The sequence below is a fragment of the Lepidothrix coronata genome, unplaced genomic scaffold (genome assembly GCF_001604755.1).
Source record: "Lepidothrix coronata isolate B3197 unplaced genomic scaffold, Lepidothrix_coronata-1.0 Scaffold44, whole genome shotgun sequence".
NCBI lineage: Eukaryota > Metazoa > Chordata > Aves > Passeriformes > Pipridae > Lepidothrix > Lepidothrix coronata.
Window position 1 is genome coordinate 5637281 of NW_016690224.1, and position 15116 is coordinate 5652396.

A 15116-nucleotide genomic window follows, 5' to 3' on the forward strand; every position below is an offset into this window, starting at 1 on the left:
GCCAGAACTAATGAGCCTGAATCCCTAAACGCTTCAGTCGTGCATGCTTTCACCTGCCTTTCTGTTCTCCATGTCTGAAGGTTTCAGCTCCTTTAGTCACTGACATGTGAAAAATTTCTTTTGTAACTAGGAAAAAAAAAAGAAAAACCAACCCAAACTTATTAAGCTACTGCTAAGCTTTTCTTCTAGCAAAAAAAAAAAAAAAAATTAGTTCAGGGTCACTCAAATAAGAAACTTGTGCTGTCATTTCCCTGCAGGCACTGAAAGCATTTAAGAGGCCTCCCTGCAGGACTTCTCTCTGCCAATACATTCTCACAGCCACTTTCTGTGAACACAGCTGAAAAAGTTCCCCTACATCACAAATAAACAACAACACCTCTGTCTTCACTAAGTGCAAGTGGAGAAAGTGTTTCAAGCTGCATCTCTGAATGAAAAGCTTGCACAACCCACTGAGCCATAAAACTGCAACCAGGCAATCACAGGTTATAAAAAAATAACAACTCATGGAAGGCAAGGTTTCCAAAGATGGGAAGGGTAATAACAAAGCAAGTCACCCACTTCTCTTGAAAATGTTTTATTTGTTTCTAAAGAGGCTGAAAACAAAAGCAATTCTGTAGTTCAGAATACCAAATACTATCCATAGCACAGAATGAAGAAAAGAGTTTTCAGAGAAAACCATTGCACTGGACCCAGGTCTAACTCGGCTACTGGAGATATTGCAACAAGGCTGGTGAACAGACCCCAGGATGGCAAACCAGCCTCCCTCTGTGGCTGGTCCACTCTGCTGCAGCTCTGGCCCCACTCAGACTCCTCACAGATCAGGGCAGGGTGCTCTCCCCCACAGTGGGACGGGGCTGGTTATCATTGGCACAGTCACGGTGCCCCGGGCACCAACACAAGCCAAGGGAAAGGCCCAGCAGGGCCCGTCCCGGGCGGGCCTGGGGCACACTGGCAGCAGGTTTGCATTAATGTTGCATTTGTTTTGGGATAAAACAGGCTGTGAGTATCAAGTACAGGCAGCCTGGCATTACTTTGATCACTCAGAAAACAGAAACAGAATAAAAAATTGCCCAGTTGCAGCCCTGGCACAGAGGGCTGCGGTGCTGCTGCAGCCAACACGCTGCAACTGCGGACACCGAGGGGCAAGTTTGGCCACTGGGACACAGGACACTTACAGTCACCTTCAGGCTCTTACTGAGGAACTAATTCCTAAACTGAATCCATCCATTTCCTTACAGCTACCTATGCCAGCTTAAGGAAGTCCTCATCAGTGACAGCAAGAGAAACCGGTTTCAAAAAGCAGATTACTGCCAAGACACATTTACGATTTACAGAAAAATCCAGCCATTAAAAACAATTGTCTTTACCAGAAATTCCACAGGGGAAAAGTATTTCAGTTCTCCTGAAGAGAAAAACTACAGAGCTATTCACAGTAGAAACCGTGCACCCCAGTCTACCGTAAAATAATAACGAGCTTGTAGGTGGTTATGTTGCTGATTTTGCCCAGAAAAGGCTGCTACAAAAACAGATCATCAATATTCACACTTACTTCAGCCACGCAAGTTCGGAACTTGCTACTGAAATGATTGTGTTTGATGAGCTATGGAAGCAGTAATAAGCTTGCTTTTGCTGAGTGTTATGCTCAGATCAGATTCCACAAGAATCCTGAACTTTCTAGACTTTGGGCTGACAGACTCAGAGCCTGCCTCGCTGCTAAAGCTCTTTGATCTGCTGCTGCCCTCACATTTTGCAGCCTAATTGAACTGGTGGTTTTTTAACTGAGCTGACAATGGGCACTGACACCTTTGCCACCTGTCTGGTTGCCATGAAGCTGCCATTTCCAAGAACTTCCAAGGTGGTACTAGGAAAATAAGGCAAATACGGGAGAACCTGGAAGTCTCAGAAACAATATGAAATCAGAGTTCATTTGCTACAGCACAGAGCAGAAGTATGTTTGGTTAAATGAAGCATTTTTTTCTGAGACTGCACTGGCCCAGAACAATTGGTCACAAACAACTACGATGCTCATATTGGCTTGTACAGCAAAGTAGTCACGTATTTCTTCTTGTAACGATGTGTAGCACTGAGCACCATCACTCCATCCTACAGGAGATGGAAAACAAGTGAGCATGTGACACGGATAACTAAATCTACCCCCGTGGGGAACATGCCCAGGCCTCTCACCTTGATGGAAAGCGCGTAGAGGTGGTTCAACATGACGTGGTTGGGTTCAGGGAGCAGAGCGGGATCGCACTGGGAAGAAGAGAAAGGGAGACAGTGTGAAAATAACAGAACTTACAGTTCACTCACCACAGCTGATGGGTGACAAACACTGTCTGTAACCAGCCATACCCCCAGTACAACACTGCTGCTTACCCTGAGCCCACCACAAACACAGTCACTGCTTCAGAACAACCCAGGACTCCTCTGGGTGAAACCCTCTTCATCCTCACCATGACCATGAAACAAACAGCAACTACCTCTTATGTGCTTCTGGCTTCTTAACACTTCAGAAGATTAAGGTTTTGGGAGAAAAACAGCAATCTAGTTCTCAATTTTGAAGAGAGTCAAGTAGAAAAATAAATTTACTTCAGATGAATCCATCTGGACATACATAATAAAAAACTTACCAACGTGGCAACTATCCTAAGGTTTTTCCTAAGCTGTCTCCTGTCTGTTCCCGGATTTTCTCCCTATCTGTTTCCACTCAAGGCCATTATTCAGCAAAACAAGCTAAAGTACTCACAGAAATGCCTGTGTCCTTGTTCAGGATGACCTGCAACAGGTGTGGGGGGAGAATAGGTGGTGACTTAAAGCGCTCCTCTGCCTTGCAAACATAGGGCTCCTGGTGATATGGTCCTGGGGGTGAACTTGACAGCTCTGCCAGAGAGATGGTAAATATTTAATCTTAAATAGTCTGTAAGAATATCTGTTCTTTAGAGGTACCCAAAGAAATCAATGGCACCTAAGTACAACAACTGCAGCCACTAGTGCAGTGCCAGAGGATCAGTCACTGCCCAAGAGGAGATTTAAGATGCCAAAGTCTGACTTGAAACAAGCTGAGGATTTGGGCAGCAGAGTTCTGAGGGCCTGACTGCACTCCAGAACTCCTCTGTCATCTCTGCCCAGCACTTCTCCAGTAAACATTCCATAGTGCCCAGGCTGCTCTGTGTTACCTCTGGGGCAACCACAAAAACACGATGTACCTGTGAAAGGAAACTGCTACTCCTGTACAGGGACAGGGTTATGGAAAGAGCTCTTCAGAGCCTAAAACAGTCTAAGGAAATGCTGTTACAGCACATGCAGGGAAGGCACCTACTAGAATCTCCTCCTGGCTTTGTCTCACAAATAACACTTTCTCCAAAAAGGGTTTGTCCAGGGCAAAAACCAACCAAACACACCTCCTGCCTCGGGCTCAAAGGAGGGTGTAAGGTACTGCTTCAGTCATGGTCTCCATCCCTGCAGAGCTCTATAACAAGCAGGTGGCAAGGCTGAGTTCAGACATGGCTCAAGCTAAATTCTACCTCTTTTGTTACACTAGAATATGAAACTTAAGACAAAAAAAATGTTTGTATTATTCTAAGATACAGATTATTTTTATTACACTGTGAGAGTATGATACATTCCCAAGCCTGTGTTAGCACTGCTAAATGCACCTAATTTCTACCTCTTAATGTGCAACTTCTGACCCCCTCAGCCACTTCCTTAGCAGAGGAAGATGGAATTAGGAGCAATGTAGGCTGTCAGCATTGGTTTAACGTGGTAAAGCAGAGACTGGTCCACCAACGAGTGCCCTAAAACCAGCCACTGCACATTGCAGGGGCAAAGAAACAGTTATTAAGCACCCATGAGCCCCTCCTCATCAGATCCACAGTGTTGCTCTGTCAGAGGCTCCCTCTGTGCATTCCACATTCTTCCTTAGTGATTTGTGATTCCTGCTCACATCCACAGGGCCTGACACAAGTGTGGATTAATCTGTACTGGAGCTTTAACTCCAGATAAAAAGGAAAATGAAATTTTTAACAGCTCTAAAAAGTGTGACATAAAATTACCAATAAGCTCATACCAGACATGTCTGAACATTTCTGGGAGTCCACCATCAAAGCATCAAATACTTCAAAGTCAGTTTTCTTCACCTGGATGATGTTGTTGACAGTACCAAGCTGGCTGGTTACTACTGGCTGGGAAGAGGTAAGATACAAAAATCAGAATTAAAAAAAGCTTGTGGGACTATTGGATTCTCAAAACTACACAATCAGCATTACCAAGGATGAGGTATATTGCTTTAAAAATATGATGGGACCAGATATGAAAAGAGCTCACTTAGTTTTATGTTAAGAGCAAATTCAGGATTAAGGACTGGGAGGGAAAAATGCCCGTGGAACCTGCCAGGCCCACAGCACTTGGTCAATTCTTGGGCTACAGACAAGGAGAGGGTCAGGTCTGGGCTGAAGCTACCAGTGACACCAGGAGCTAAGCTTCACTTCCAGCTCTACAGGGCTCATGGAGCCAGGCTCAGACCTGCAAGGCCTGATGTAGGATGCAGCATGGTACTGCTGGTCTGCTACAAAGCTAAGGCTGGAGTTCAAGGCAGGGGGTTCCAAGAGCTGAATGTACTGTAAGGTAAATTCTGTAAGGTTTGCCAAGACAGCAAGAAGGAACCAGCAGGTGTGAATGCAGACTTCTGAAGCAGGTGAGGACTGCTGGGTAGGCTGGGGTCAAAATTCGTTTTATAGCACAGGAGGAAGAACAGGCCTGGTAGATTTTGGCACAATTACTGGACTACTAGAGCAGCAACAGCAACATCCTGGCACAGACAGCCAGTGCAGCACAGCGAGACCTGGGCTGTCAGCATTGCTACAGTGCTCTAAAAGGCAGTTTGGCACCAGGCAAGAAAAGCTTGGCACCGCTTATAAACCAGTGGCCAAGAGATTCTGTCCCTCTTTTGTTACATCTCCTGCCTTCTGTGGTTCAGTCTGATGCTGCCACTACTCCAGCTGGGATTAGAAACCTCTCTCTCACCAGCTTGAACAGCCAGTTTCTGCTGTTAACTGATGCCTTCTCTCTGAAAGGACCAGCTCTTGGGAGAGAAACCAGCCAGTTTCTCATCCTCAGGTACATCAATCAATAAATAGTGACTCAAAGCAAACATTACCTCTGCAGGATCATGTGTCCACTGCCCATCCACAAAGAACTTGTACTGGTGCTCTCCTTCTGGCAGGTCCAGGATTGCCACAAAGTTATTGTGACTGGAATTTAAGACAAACAATCAGCCCTGAAAGGCTCTGAAAAGTACATTGGTCTATAAACTGTGACACACAATGTGACACAGAGCACAAGCCTCTGTAACATGCAAAACCTTAAAAAGGCAATGCCACATTTAGGAGAATCTCTGCTGCAATCTAAAGGTAAAGAATCAATTATCATTAATGATAATTTCCTCAGTGACAGTAAGTTCCCCCACACTCCTGACATCAAGTAACTGGCACTGAGCTTTTCATAAAGTCACCCTCACATTTTCACATTACTTGTTAGTACACGAGACCTCATTTTATCTGTGAGACTCCTGCTGATGGAACAAGATCAGCTTTCTCCTATTTCCTTCCCTTTCAGTATTTGCCATCATAAATTGCATTTCCCAAATGCCTACGAAATTTCCCAAATGCCTAGTTACGAAATAGTAACTCGATACTTCTGAGTTACTTTGGGGCTGAAGAGCTGCTGCTTGGCAATCTACTCCTGTGCTGTGAACTTCCTGACTCTTCAGAAGGCTTTACCAGCATCTCAGAAAGCTGAGAAACAGTTGATGCTCAACTGCCACTTCCCTTCTGCTCAGGTATGGAGTGCAAGCATCCCACCACAGAGCTGGATGTGAAATTTCAGTTTGGAATAACAAGCACTCCTACCTGAGTGTACTGTGTTCAGTAATGTGATTTTATCCAGCCTCTAAAGAGGCATAAACACCCCTTTCCCAGAATGCATAATCTGACAACAGAAACAGAACAAACCTGGTTTTTTTTTCTTTTTGATAAAGAGATATTTTTATCCTTCTTCCATATTCATTTCACCATTTCCTGTCTCCCAGGCTTTCCACTTAAGAGTATGACAGCAATACTGATGTTCCACTGGCCTTTTATTCCAGCTCCTCTCTCAATAATTTATTTCACATGCACAGAACAATCCTCCCATGCCATTTTATCAGGCCACAGTGCTCCTCCCTCAAGTTTCCTTAGAAATTAAGACCCTTCTGCACCAATGACAGTGCAGGCAGCCACTCACTGAGATAAAACACACCAGGACCTGGTAGATCAGTCATTGTTGACAGACAACAGGGCTCAGATCAACAGTTAAAACTCAGATTCTCTGCCATACATTAAGTTTTAAATTTTTGAAAAAAACCCACATTGGTTTAAATGAAATACTTATTCAGGTACTGAAGAAGCAGAGCTCCAGAGCTCTCTGGTAGGAAGAAGCAGTTGGGACCTTAATATGGATTTATTCTCTCATTTGTGCAGTGTCCCAGGCTCAGAGTTTCCTGGACCCTTTGAGCTGGAAAAAAGCCACTGATATGGCAAGGACATACAGGTGTCATCAGAGACACTGTGCTTAGAACCAGCTTTCCCTTCCCCACCCCAGGCACAGACTGCACAACAGGGAGTGCTTTGGGTCATTCCTGTGTGGTGCCCAGTGAACAAATCACTCCTTTAAAACTGACACACAGCTCAGCTTCCCTCCTGTGCCACCTGAGAATCAAAAAGGCAGGTTCTTATCACAGGCTTAAGGAGCAGTAAATCCAAGCACAATCCCCATCCATCCACTGCCCACCTTTCTCACAGCACTGAGCTCTCCCAGTCCCTGAGGAGCACCACTGCAGCAGCAGTTTGTTACCTCCTTGTCAGGGGAATTTTGCTCCAGTTGTTGAAGGACCCTGACAGATAAACTTCTTTCCCTCCTCCAGTCCAGCGAAACACCGTGGGCCGAGCTTGAGTGGGGGTTTTATCATTCACCTCCAGGTCCTGCTGCCAAGCCAGAAATTCCTCTTTCTCCAGTGGAGCCTGCAAAAACAACCTCTTAATCTGAAAAGAATTCTTTCCCGGAACACTTAGGCAACCTGTGTTGTACTGAAGGCTTTTTCTGCCCTCAGGCATAATTCTCTAAGGTAAAAGTTCTACAAGTAGTTTTTGTTAGATGGAGAATATAAACTGCACTTCTAGATGCAGTTCACAAGTTCATTTGTACAATTCTGCAAAGATGCTAAAGCCTTCCAAATTTGCAGAAAGAGTGGAAGGCAAAACAATGCCACTGCCTCCAGCCCCAATTAGGTTAAAAAGAAATTACTTGAGATCACCAAAGCTTTCAAAACACACAGATATAAGAAGAGGAAGAAAAATAAGGAGAAATACTTATGAAGCATTTAGATTGTACAAATACTGTAGACACAGAATTAGAGCTGGCAGAAAGACCATGAGCTGCCTGTAGGAAACAGTTCTGTCCAACAGCCAAAATCTAAGTGTAATTTTCTGTTAGATGTTCTTATGAAACACGATATGCAGCGAGACACTTCTAACAACCCATCTAACACCGAGTAAAAAAAATAACAGATCTTTTGATATGGAATAGACAGGTAAAATGTCACTGGTAACTGCAAAGGAATTCAAAGGAAGGATTCAAAGGAAGCAAAGGATTCAAAGGAAGCTGGGGCACTGTCCTTTGAGCTTTGAGCCAGCTACTTTTCAGTTTTTCTACACTCAGTTCTTGCTGGAAACCATGCCATTACACTCCTTATCAGTACCCTCTCTCTCCTTGGCATGGGAAGCAAGGGGGATGGTCTGTTGGGTGTAAACTCAACAATAGAATCACTGCAGGTTGGTAACAAACAGCCCCACAACTGGCAGCAGCACCAAGCCAGTAACGCTGAAAGACAAGAACAAATCACCTTCATTTCCTCTGAGTGGAACAAGTCTGCATCCTCAGGGCTGTCCATGAGGATCTTTGGCCGGTCCCCCTCCTTGGTGGCTCCTCCTGTGCCGTCCCCTCGGGCTCCTTTGTGCCCATGGCGCTCCAGCCCCGCCCGCTCGCTGCTCGTGTTCCCCATTTCCAAGGATCTAAAAGAGCAGGAAAAGCCAGGTTAACACAGGTTACTTTCGAAGCCAGAACATCAGCAGGCAGGAGAGCGAACTCATCAGTGGGCTTGGGCTGTGTTTCTGAGTTGAAGATCCCACACTCAGGACAAAGACACTAAGTGGCAATTTTAAGTACTCTCCCTAATGTTCTGCCAGGCTCACTCTAGAGGGTGGCCAAGCCGGTCTCTGTCAGCAGCACAAAAGTGTTGTGTCTTCCCAAGCCAAGGGCTTGTTCTTTGCCCTCTGCACACCCTGCTCACAACGCTCCACCACATCGGCCGAAACATCAGAACTTTCTGTCAGAACGCCTCGAAACCAGCCAAACAAAAACGTGACTTCACCACATTAACGTTATCTCGGGTGTCACCCGCCGGGGGTGCCGAGAGCAGCTGGGAGGGGCTCTAAACACAGAATACCCTGAGTTGGAAGGGACCCACCAGGCTCATCGAGTGCCCTGCACACCCCAAAATCCCACCATGTTCCAAGAGCGTTGGAACATGAGCTCCCTGAGCTCTGGCAGCCTCGGGGCCGTGACTACTGCCCTGGGGAGGGAACAGCCGCTCCCTCCGGTCCCCGCTTTTCCCCGGGAGAGGCAGAACGCACCCGATTCCCAGCCCTTCCTCCCGCCCCACACGGATGCGCGTGGCGCGTCCCCTCGGGCAGCCTACACGGCGCGGCTCCCGCAGGCGCCCAGCCCCGCCGGGGGCGGCACAGCCCGGCCCGGCAGCCCCGGGGCAGGGTCGCCACAGCCCGGCCCGGGTCCGCCACCGGAACCCCCCGCGCCGGCCCCGCGGGCCCCGCACCCACCGCCCGCCGCTCGCGCCGCGGCTCTTCCGCTTCCGCCCGGTCCGGCCCGCGGCCGGGAACCGAGCCCGGCGCGGGGGTTCCGGTGCTGCTCCGCCCCCGGCTCCATCCCCGGCTCCATCCCCGGCTCCCTCCCGGTGCCAGGGGACGGCTGCTCTCTCCGAGGAGCGTTGTGGATCCGCGGGGGAATTGCGTGTCCCCTCAGCGCCTGGACGGGCGCTGAGCCCCGCGGTCAGGGCGCGCTGGGACCATCGGCCCGCGAGGAAGCGCCGGTGGAGTCTGAGCCCCTAACTGATGAATGTTTCCCATATGAAATAACACTTATATATTTCTCTAAGAATTCCCAATCACACAATCTCGTTTTACCCTTTGCTCTTCACCAGCTGTCGCTGTCTTTCTTCTACTTTTCTAACACAGCATCAACCAGGTTGGAGAAGGCCGCTGAGATCACCAAGTCCAACCTCTGACCCCACACCACCTTGTCACCCAGACCATGGCACTGATGCCACATCCACGCTCTTCTCAAACACCTCCAGGAACGGTGACTCTGCCACCTCCCTGGGCAACCCGTAAACCTGAGCAGTGCACGTGCCCTGCATCACAGCTACTGAAACTGCTTTTTCTTAATAACCAGCAGAAGCAACCTGCAAACAGGCAGAAGGATTCCTACCAAGTCGAACTGTGTCCCGGTGGAATGCTGTTACACTGTGGGAAGAATTCTGTCGGGATAGACAGATTTGCTCTGCCCCACGGCGGACCCAGGGCTGGCTCCTGATCTGTCTTTGGTGTGTCCAACACCCCAGGCACAGGATAACCTGCCAGAGGGGTGCAAGGGGAACTTGTGCAGGCAGCTCTTCCCCAGCCCCTGCAGAACAGCTCCCTGATATAAAATGCAGCTGCTGTTATTTGGGTATTTCACACAGCTCAGTGCTCCTAAACTCCTGGTCTCCAAACTCAATCCTTGTGTTCTCCCTAAGTTCTTTTTTTGGCCAGTACCAGTGCACACACCTCTGTGTGTGCTGGCTGTGTCTGCAGTGCAGGGCTCCATCTCTTGCCATTGTGATGATCTGCACAACAGCTAGGCAGGCCCATTGCAGGCAACAGGACCTTCACTTGGGGCCTGCCCTTATTCTTTGCAATAGTTATTGATACTTCTGAGAACCACAGAGAGGTAATAAACTGCAGGGTAAGGACTGCTAATAGCTCACGAGGCTGTGATAGGTTACAAGCATTATTCAGTTTAAAGTCTGATATTAAAATGTGGTGGTTCCTTCCTACACGGTGATGGATCTGTGTTGTGCTAAGTGCCAAAACCTTTGGGAGTCGCCTGTGTCCATGGCCTCTGCCCTGTCCACAGGTATGTTGGCCTCTTGCTGGCTTCTCCTCCCCCTTTTCCCCATGACTGCTTCCTTTTCAACCCCGATTCTTGTCTTCCCTTGCTGTGACTGGTGGGTGTGGGTGTAGCACAGTCCTGGAGCAATCAGCACATAACTCATTTTGTGAGGTGCTGGTCCCCGTGAATATCAAGGGCAGGATGAAATTACACCGTGAAAACTAATTCATCCCCTGCCTCCTCACGGGCACGTCTGCAGGCGCAGTCCTCACATTCACTGGGGTGCTGTTTTCTCCCATCAGCTTGAGTGGGAGCCCAATTCCCTCACAGCTGTTAATGCAGGAGATGTGGGAAGCAAGAGATTATCTAAAGACATGCCACAAGGCCCTGGCAGAGCTCATCCACCCACTGATTTTCTGGAACCCTGGAGTTTTGCTTCTCCTTTTAACAGCATCTGTGACTTTTTGCCTCCATCCATGCTTTCCAGCCTGAAAGGCATAAAAACTCCACCTCTTCTACTGCCTCCAGGACCAGCCTCTATGTTCCAAAGGAAGACTACAAAATATCTTTTCTACCTCTGCCCCTTTACATACCTGTCTTAACCTTCCTTCTCTTAGTTCTAGATGAGGATGAAACAGATGGGAAGCTGGCTCACATTTTTCCATCAGGACTTCCACATGTGTCACAGATGAGGCTCCTTGTTAACTTCCCTAGTGAGAACGTCAGAGTGTCACTTGCCATTGAAATAATTTATCACAACAACTCTCTAGTTTTCTGAAATGCCACATCTCTCAGATGGGAGACACAGCAACAGACTACTCAGGCTTAGCCCTCACTAAGCACTCCCAACATGGGGAGGGGGTAAAAGGATCAGGGGGAAAATGTAACTGAGTAATTCTGAATAAGAAATTCCCTTAAAAAAAAAAGCACAGTCCACATTTGGACTGTTCACAGCCCATAAATCAAGATAAAACTAATTGATTAAATGCTTTGTTTGGTGTCATGGCTGTGCTACAACACCTCCTAGAGCCATGTGGGGTTTTAAAAGCAGATGCAGAATACGAAGAGCCACGTGGTCTCTGTTAATTACCACGACAGTAGCCACAAGCAAAGCTCAGCTCCTTTTTCCCTCACTCACACCTACCTTCTTCAGTGAATATGAACTAGACCTGGCCTGACTATTAAATCTTACACAGAGCATCTTATTCAGAAATTAATTTTAAGGCAATTTCGTTCTTGGCTCGTAAGAGGATGAGATTCAGCAGATCTGGTCAAGGTTCTAACAATCATTACAGAGCACTTTTGGTGCTGTATGGGCTGAGGGGTCAAGTGAAGTGACAACATTACTACTGAGTCATTCTACCCCCTTGGAGATATCACTTACCATCTTTCTTCATCAGCTGACTCATTTTAAAAGAGAGTAAGGACCAAACAGGATCTGAGGTCAGGAGAGATCTGTTTAGGGGAATGCATATCTTGTATTAGATGGGGTGAAGAATGGCCTTACAGACCCTTCAGGCACAAAAGTGAGGGGTGGCACTCACCAATCACTGTGCTTTAGGCCAGAATCTCTCCTTTTCACTGTTGGGATTATCTCCTGCAGTTGATTAAAATCAAAAAGCAGTTAAGCCCTCACTGAACACTGGTTGAAATGTGAAGAAGGGGCTGTAATCACACAGCCTGCTCTGGTGTGCACCCCTTAATTTCAGTGGAGTTTCCCCTTCTCTTACCTCAGAGTAGGCGTCAAAAAAGAAATGCAGTGCCCTAAAGCCTCATACCACACAGTTTAAAGTCCTGAAGAATCAGTTGATATCTGGCAAAGTTCTTTTTCCTTGCCATGATCCAAGCTTACTTAGCCAGAGAGAAGTTTCTGCAAGTGAAGTGAAAGCTGACTCAGCCCTACAGCGAGATATGACAAACCCAGAGGAGCCATCCTCAGACATGAGCTGGTGGATCAAATTCAGACATGCCATCAATCACATTTTACGGGACACATGAGCAAGTGCTTCTTGTAGCTTCTGTGCCATGGAGAGTGAGCTAGGTAGGAGCAGCAACAGAACTTACCCTGGAGTTCAAGACCGGATAAATTTAACTGCAGAAACCTTCTGGTTAAATTCCTTATTGTCATATTCCATTTTACCTTGGGGTTCCAGGTTTGTTCCTCCATTTTTACACTGGCCCCCTCCTCCTTCCAGGTCACTTCTGAATTTAGCCCACTTTGCCAGGCTGCCAGGGAGTGCTGCAGAGGAAGTCAGGCAGCCTCCTTAAAGGCTCACTCACATTTCAGGGACATTGCACGCACTTGGCTGTGCGTGCTGAACATGCCGTTGTGCCTGGGAGATGGAAAACTGGGAGCACACACAAAAATCCCTCCCAAACCACTGCATCCCTTCCCTACTCCAACACTGCACACCTTCCCAGACCTGCTAGTTAAAAATGAGGTTGGAAATGGGAGGATTACAAGAGGGAACCAACATTCAGGTAGTGTTTCAGCCTGAAGGGTTAAAGCCAGCCAGAAGCCTGTGCCTTCTGGGGGCTCTGACTCTGCATGGAGGTATCTCCTCCAAAGTCAGGGTAGGTTCCACATCTGTTCAAGGATGCCTTGGAGAATTTAGTCCTTTAAATGCCTCATCTAGTGCACGTGCACACACAATCACACAAAGTAAAAACTAACTGGGTAGATGACCCTGTCTCTCCCCCTACTGAGGCAAATCAGTGGCAAAATCCATCTTAAATAACTGGCAGACTGAGTTAGGCTCTGGTAGGGGAATGAGCCTAGAAGAGATGCTTGCACACTGTTCCAGCAGATGCACCTGGACTGAAGCTGGGAGTGATGGACACTGGGGCAGCAATCAGATACGACCTATCTCCAGGCTGAAAGGCAGAACACAGGTCACACTGTGAGCCCATATCAAAAGATACAGATACAAAACAACTTCTGCAGCCTCACTGCTTATGGATTCTGGTTGCAACCACATAAATTGAAGAGCCAGTGCTGATCTTCAAGTCATAAACTGTAAACCGCTGGGTGTGCCTGCAGGGAGGCACACTAAGAATTTCATTTCATATTGTCCCCTTGAATTTTTTTTTGCCCTGCAATCTGATGAAGCTCACACCACATGTTGTTTAAGTGTCTGGCTGACTCCCTTCACATGGCAGCAAAGAACCCCCACTTATATTTAGAAGGCCTCTTCTAGGGTTACATATCAAGATACGTGCATGGTGCTGTTTTGCAGAATGCAGCTGCCCCCTAAGAAGCAAAAGATGCCAACATGATCCAGGAGCTGAGGCCAGCAATTTCAAGTTTCCATCTGTCTCTGCCTGTAATATGTGCAGGAGAGAAAAGAGAGCTGGACTTCAGGCATTAGCTGGTGCCTTCATCCTGCAGGAACACTGCATCGAAAATGTTGCCTGAGGCAGCTTTGTGGAAGGAAGTGTCTGTTCACTTGCCCAAAACACACGAGTTGAAATATGTTTTACTGCTTCCCAGCTCCCCCTGTTTAATCAAATAACATCATTCAGTACATATATATGAGAGTTGGTTTTTTTCCCACCAAAAAATGGCTGGTCCAATGCAGAATAATGGACCAATAATCCAAATCTAGATGCATGACAATGAAAAACAGGGAATTTCCAGAGCCTATCAGAGATAATGAAATTTGTATATATGCCCCTCAAAATATGAAACAGGCACTAATTCCTCAGTCAGACAACTGCCTTCCACACCCATTGCTGTCACCAGGGCTTTGCTGTTTGGGCAGTAAAATGTCATTTAGGCTCCCTATGTTTGATGCCTCCTTTGTGTGGGTCTGTCACACCTATAACAGAATGGTGTGGTTGTACAAGGACTATTTCCAGCATAAGCTGCACTTCTCAAACATGGCTGAAAATTTATGTTAACGTAAATAAATGAAGAGAATCGGTACCAGTACATTAGTAAAACAAAAATAAGATTACCTATGACACAGAAGCACTAAGGACATTAGAAGAATTGCTGCATTCTCCCTTCTCTGTCACATTAAGTGGTTTAATATAAAGCCTTTATTTTTATACCAATCAATAGCACTGTAAGGTACCAACATTTGTCTTCAGAAGCACTGAAGATACAATGGCTCAATTCTCAATTATATTAAGAGCAAGACTTCAAAGATATTTATGAGCATCAATATGCAAGTTAGATTTCCAGTATGGTTTTCAAAAGCCTCTGAGCAAGTCGGGTGTCTACCTCCTATTGATCTCAGTCTTCGTTGGGCACTTTCAAAAAATACTTCAAGTTGCCTATCCCTATCCTCTAGTGCCCACATAACTTTGGAAATCGTCCTCCCGTCTCACACCACCAGCTGTGGTTTAGTTTACAGTAATGGGGTTTAATATTCTGCAGAAGGATAAAACTTTTTATGCACACTTTGATTTTTTCATATGCTGATGGAGAAAAGTGTCTCTGCAGCAATGCAGTGGGGTTTGCTTTGATACCAGCAACTCGAGGTGGTGGAGATCTGACTCTGTAACCTGCTGAGAGACCTCCTTTGGTGACCTCCTTTGACCACTTTCCCCTCATGGCAGTAAAGTCCCTCAGAAACCACTGAGGGACCATTCTGAAAAGGCCTCAACACTCTTTCTGGATGCTATTTTGCAAATGAAGCAAAGAGCTCACCTTGCTGGTATTTGAGCATTTCCTGACCTCTAGCAACTCCTGAGTGTACCAGCTGTGGCAGACTGGCTGTGTGCTATCATGTAGGCCAGAAATCTTCCTCCTTTCATTTTATCTTGAAACTGTCCAAGGGGTTAGAAAAAAGGGATATTACTCTTTCAAACAGAAGAGGCAACCAAGCTTAGGAAAATCACTTCCCACATAC

At 46.8% G+C, this 15116-nt stretch overlaps 1 protein-coding gene across 6 annotated transcripts; it reads right to left on the reverse strand.

Moving 5' to 3' along the window:
* Positions 1 to 558: 558 nt before the first annotated feature.
* PRKAB1 (protein kinase AMP-activated non-catalytic subunit beta 1) lies at positions 559 to 14212 on the reverse strand. 6 transcript variants are annotated; one of them, XM_017814126.1, is made up of 10 exons: positions 11805 to 14212; positions 11645 to 11715; positions 10854 to 10970; positions 7937 to 8105; positions 6889 to 7055; positions 5156 to 5249; positions 4067 to 4181; positions 2747 to 2880; positions 2185 to 2253; positions 559 to 2103 (listed from the first exon to the last, which is right to left on the reverse strand). In XM_017814126.1, exons 4-10 carry the CDS (start codon positions 8093 to 8095, stop codon positions 2026 to 2028), a joined length of 816 nt encoding a protein of 271 aa, XP_017669615.1. In that variant the 5' UTR covers positions 8096 to 8105; positions 10854 to 10970; positions 11645 to 11715; positions 11805 to 14212; the 3' UTR covers positions 559 to 2025. The 6 variants fall into 6 exon arrangements, with proteins under 6 accessions (XP_017669615.1, XP_017669616.1, XP_017669617.1 ...); XM_017814127.1 differs by having other exon boundaries at positions 11645 to 14212; XM_017814128.1 differs by lacking the exons at positions 10854 to 10970; positions 11645 to 11715; positions 11805 to 14212 and adding an exon at positions 8931 to 8959.
* Positions 14213 to 15116: the final 904 nt, after the last annotated feature.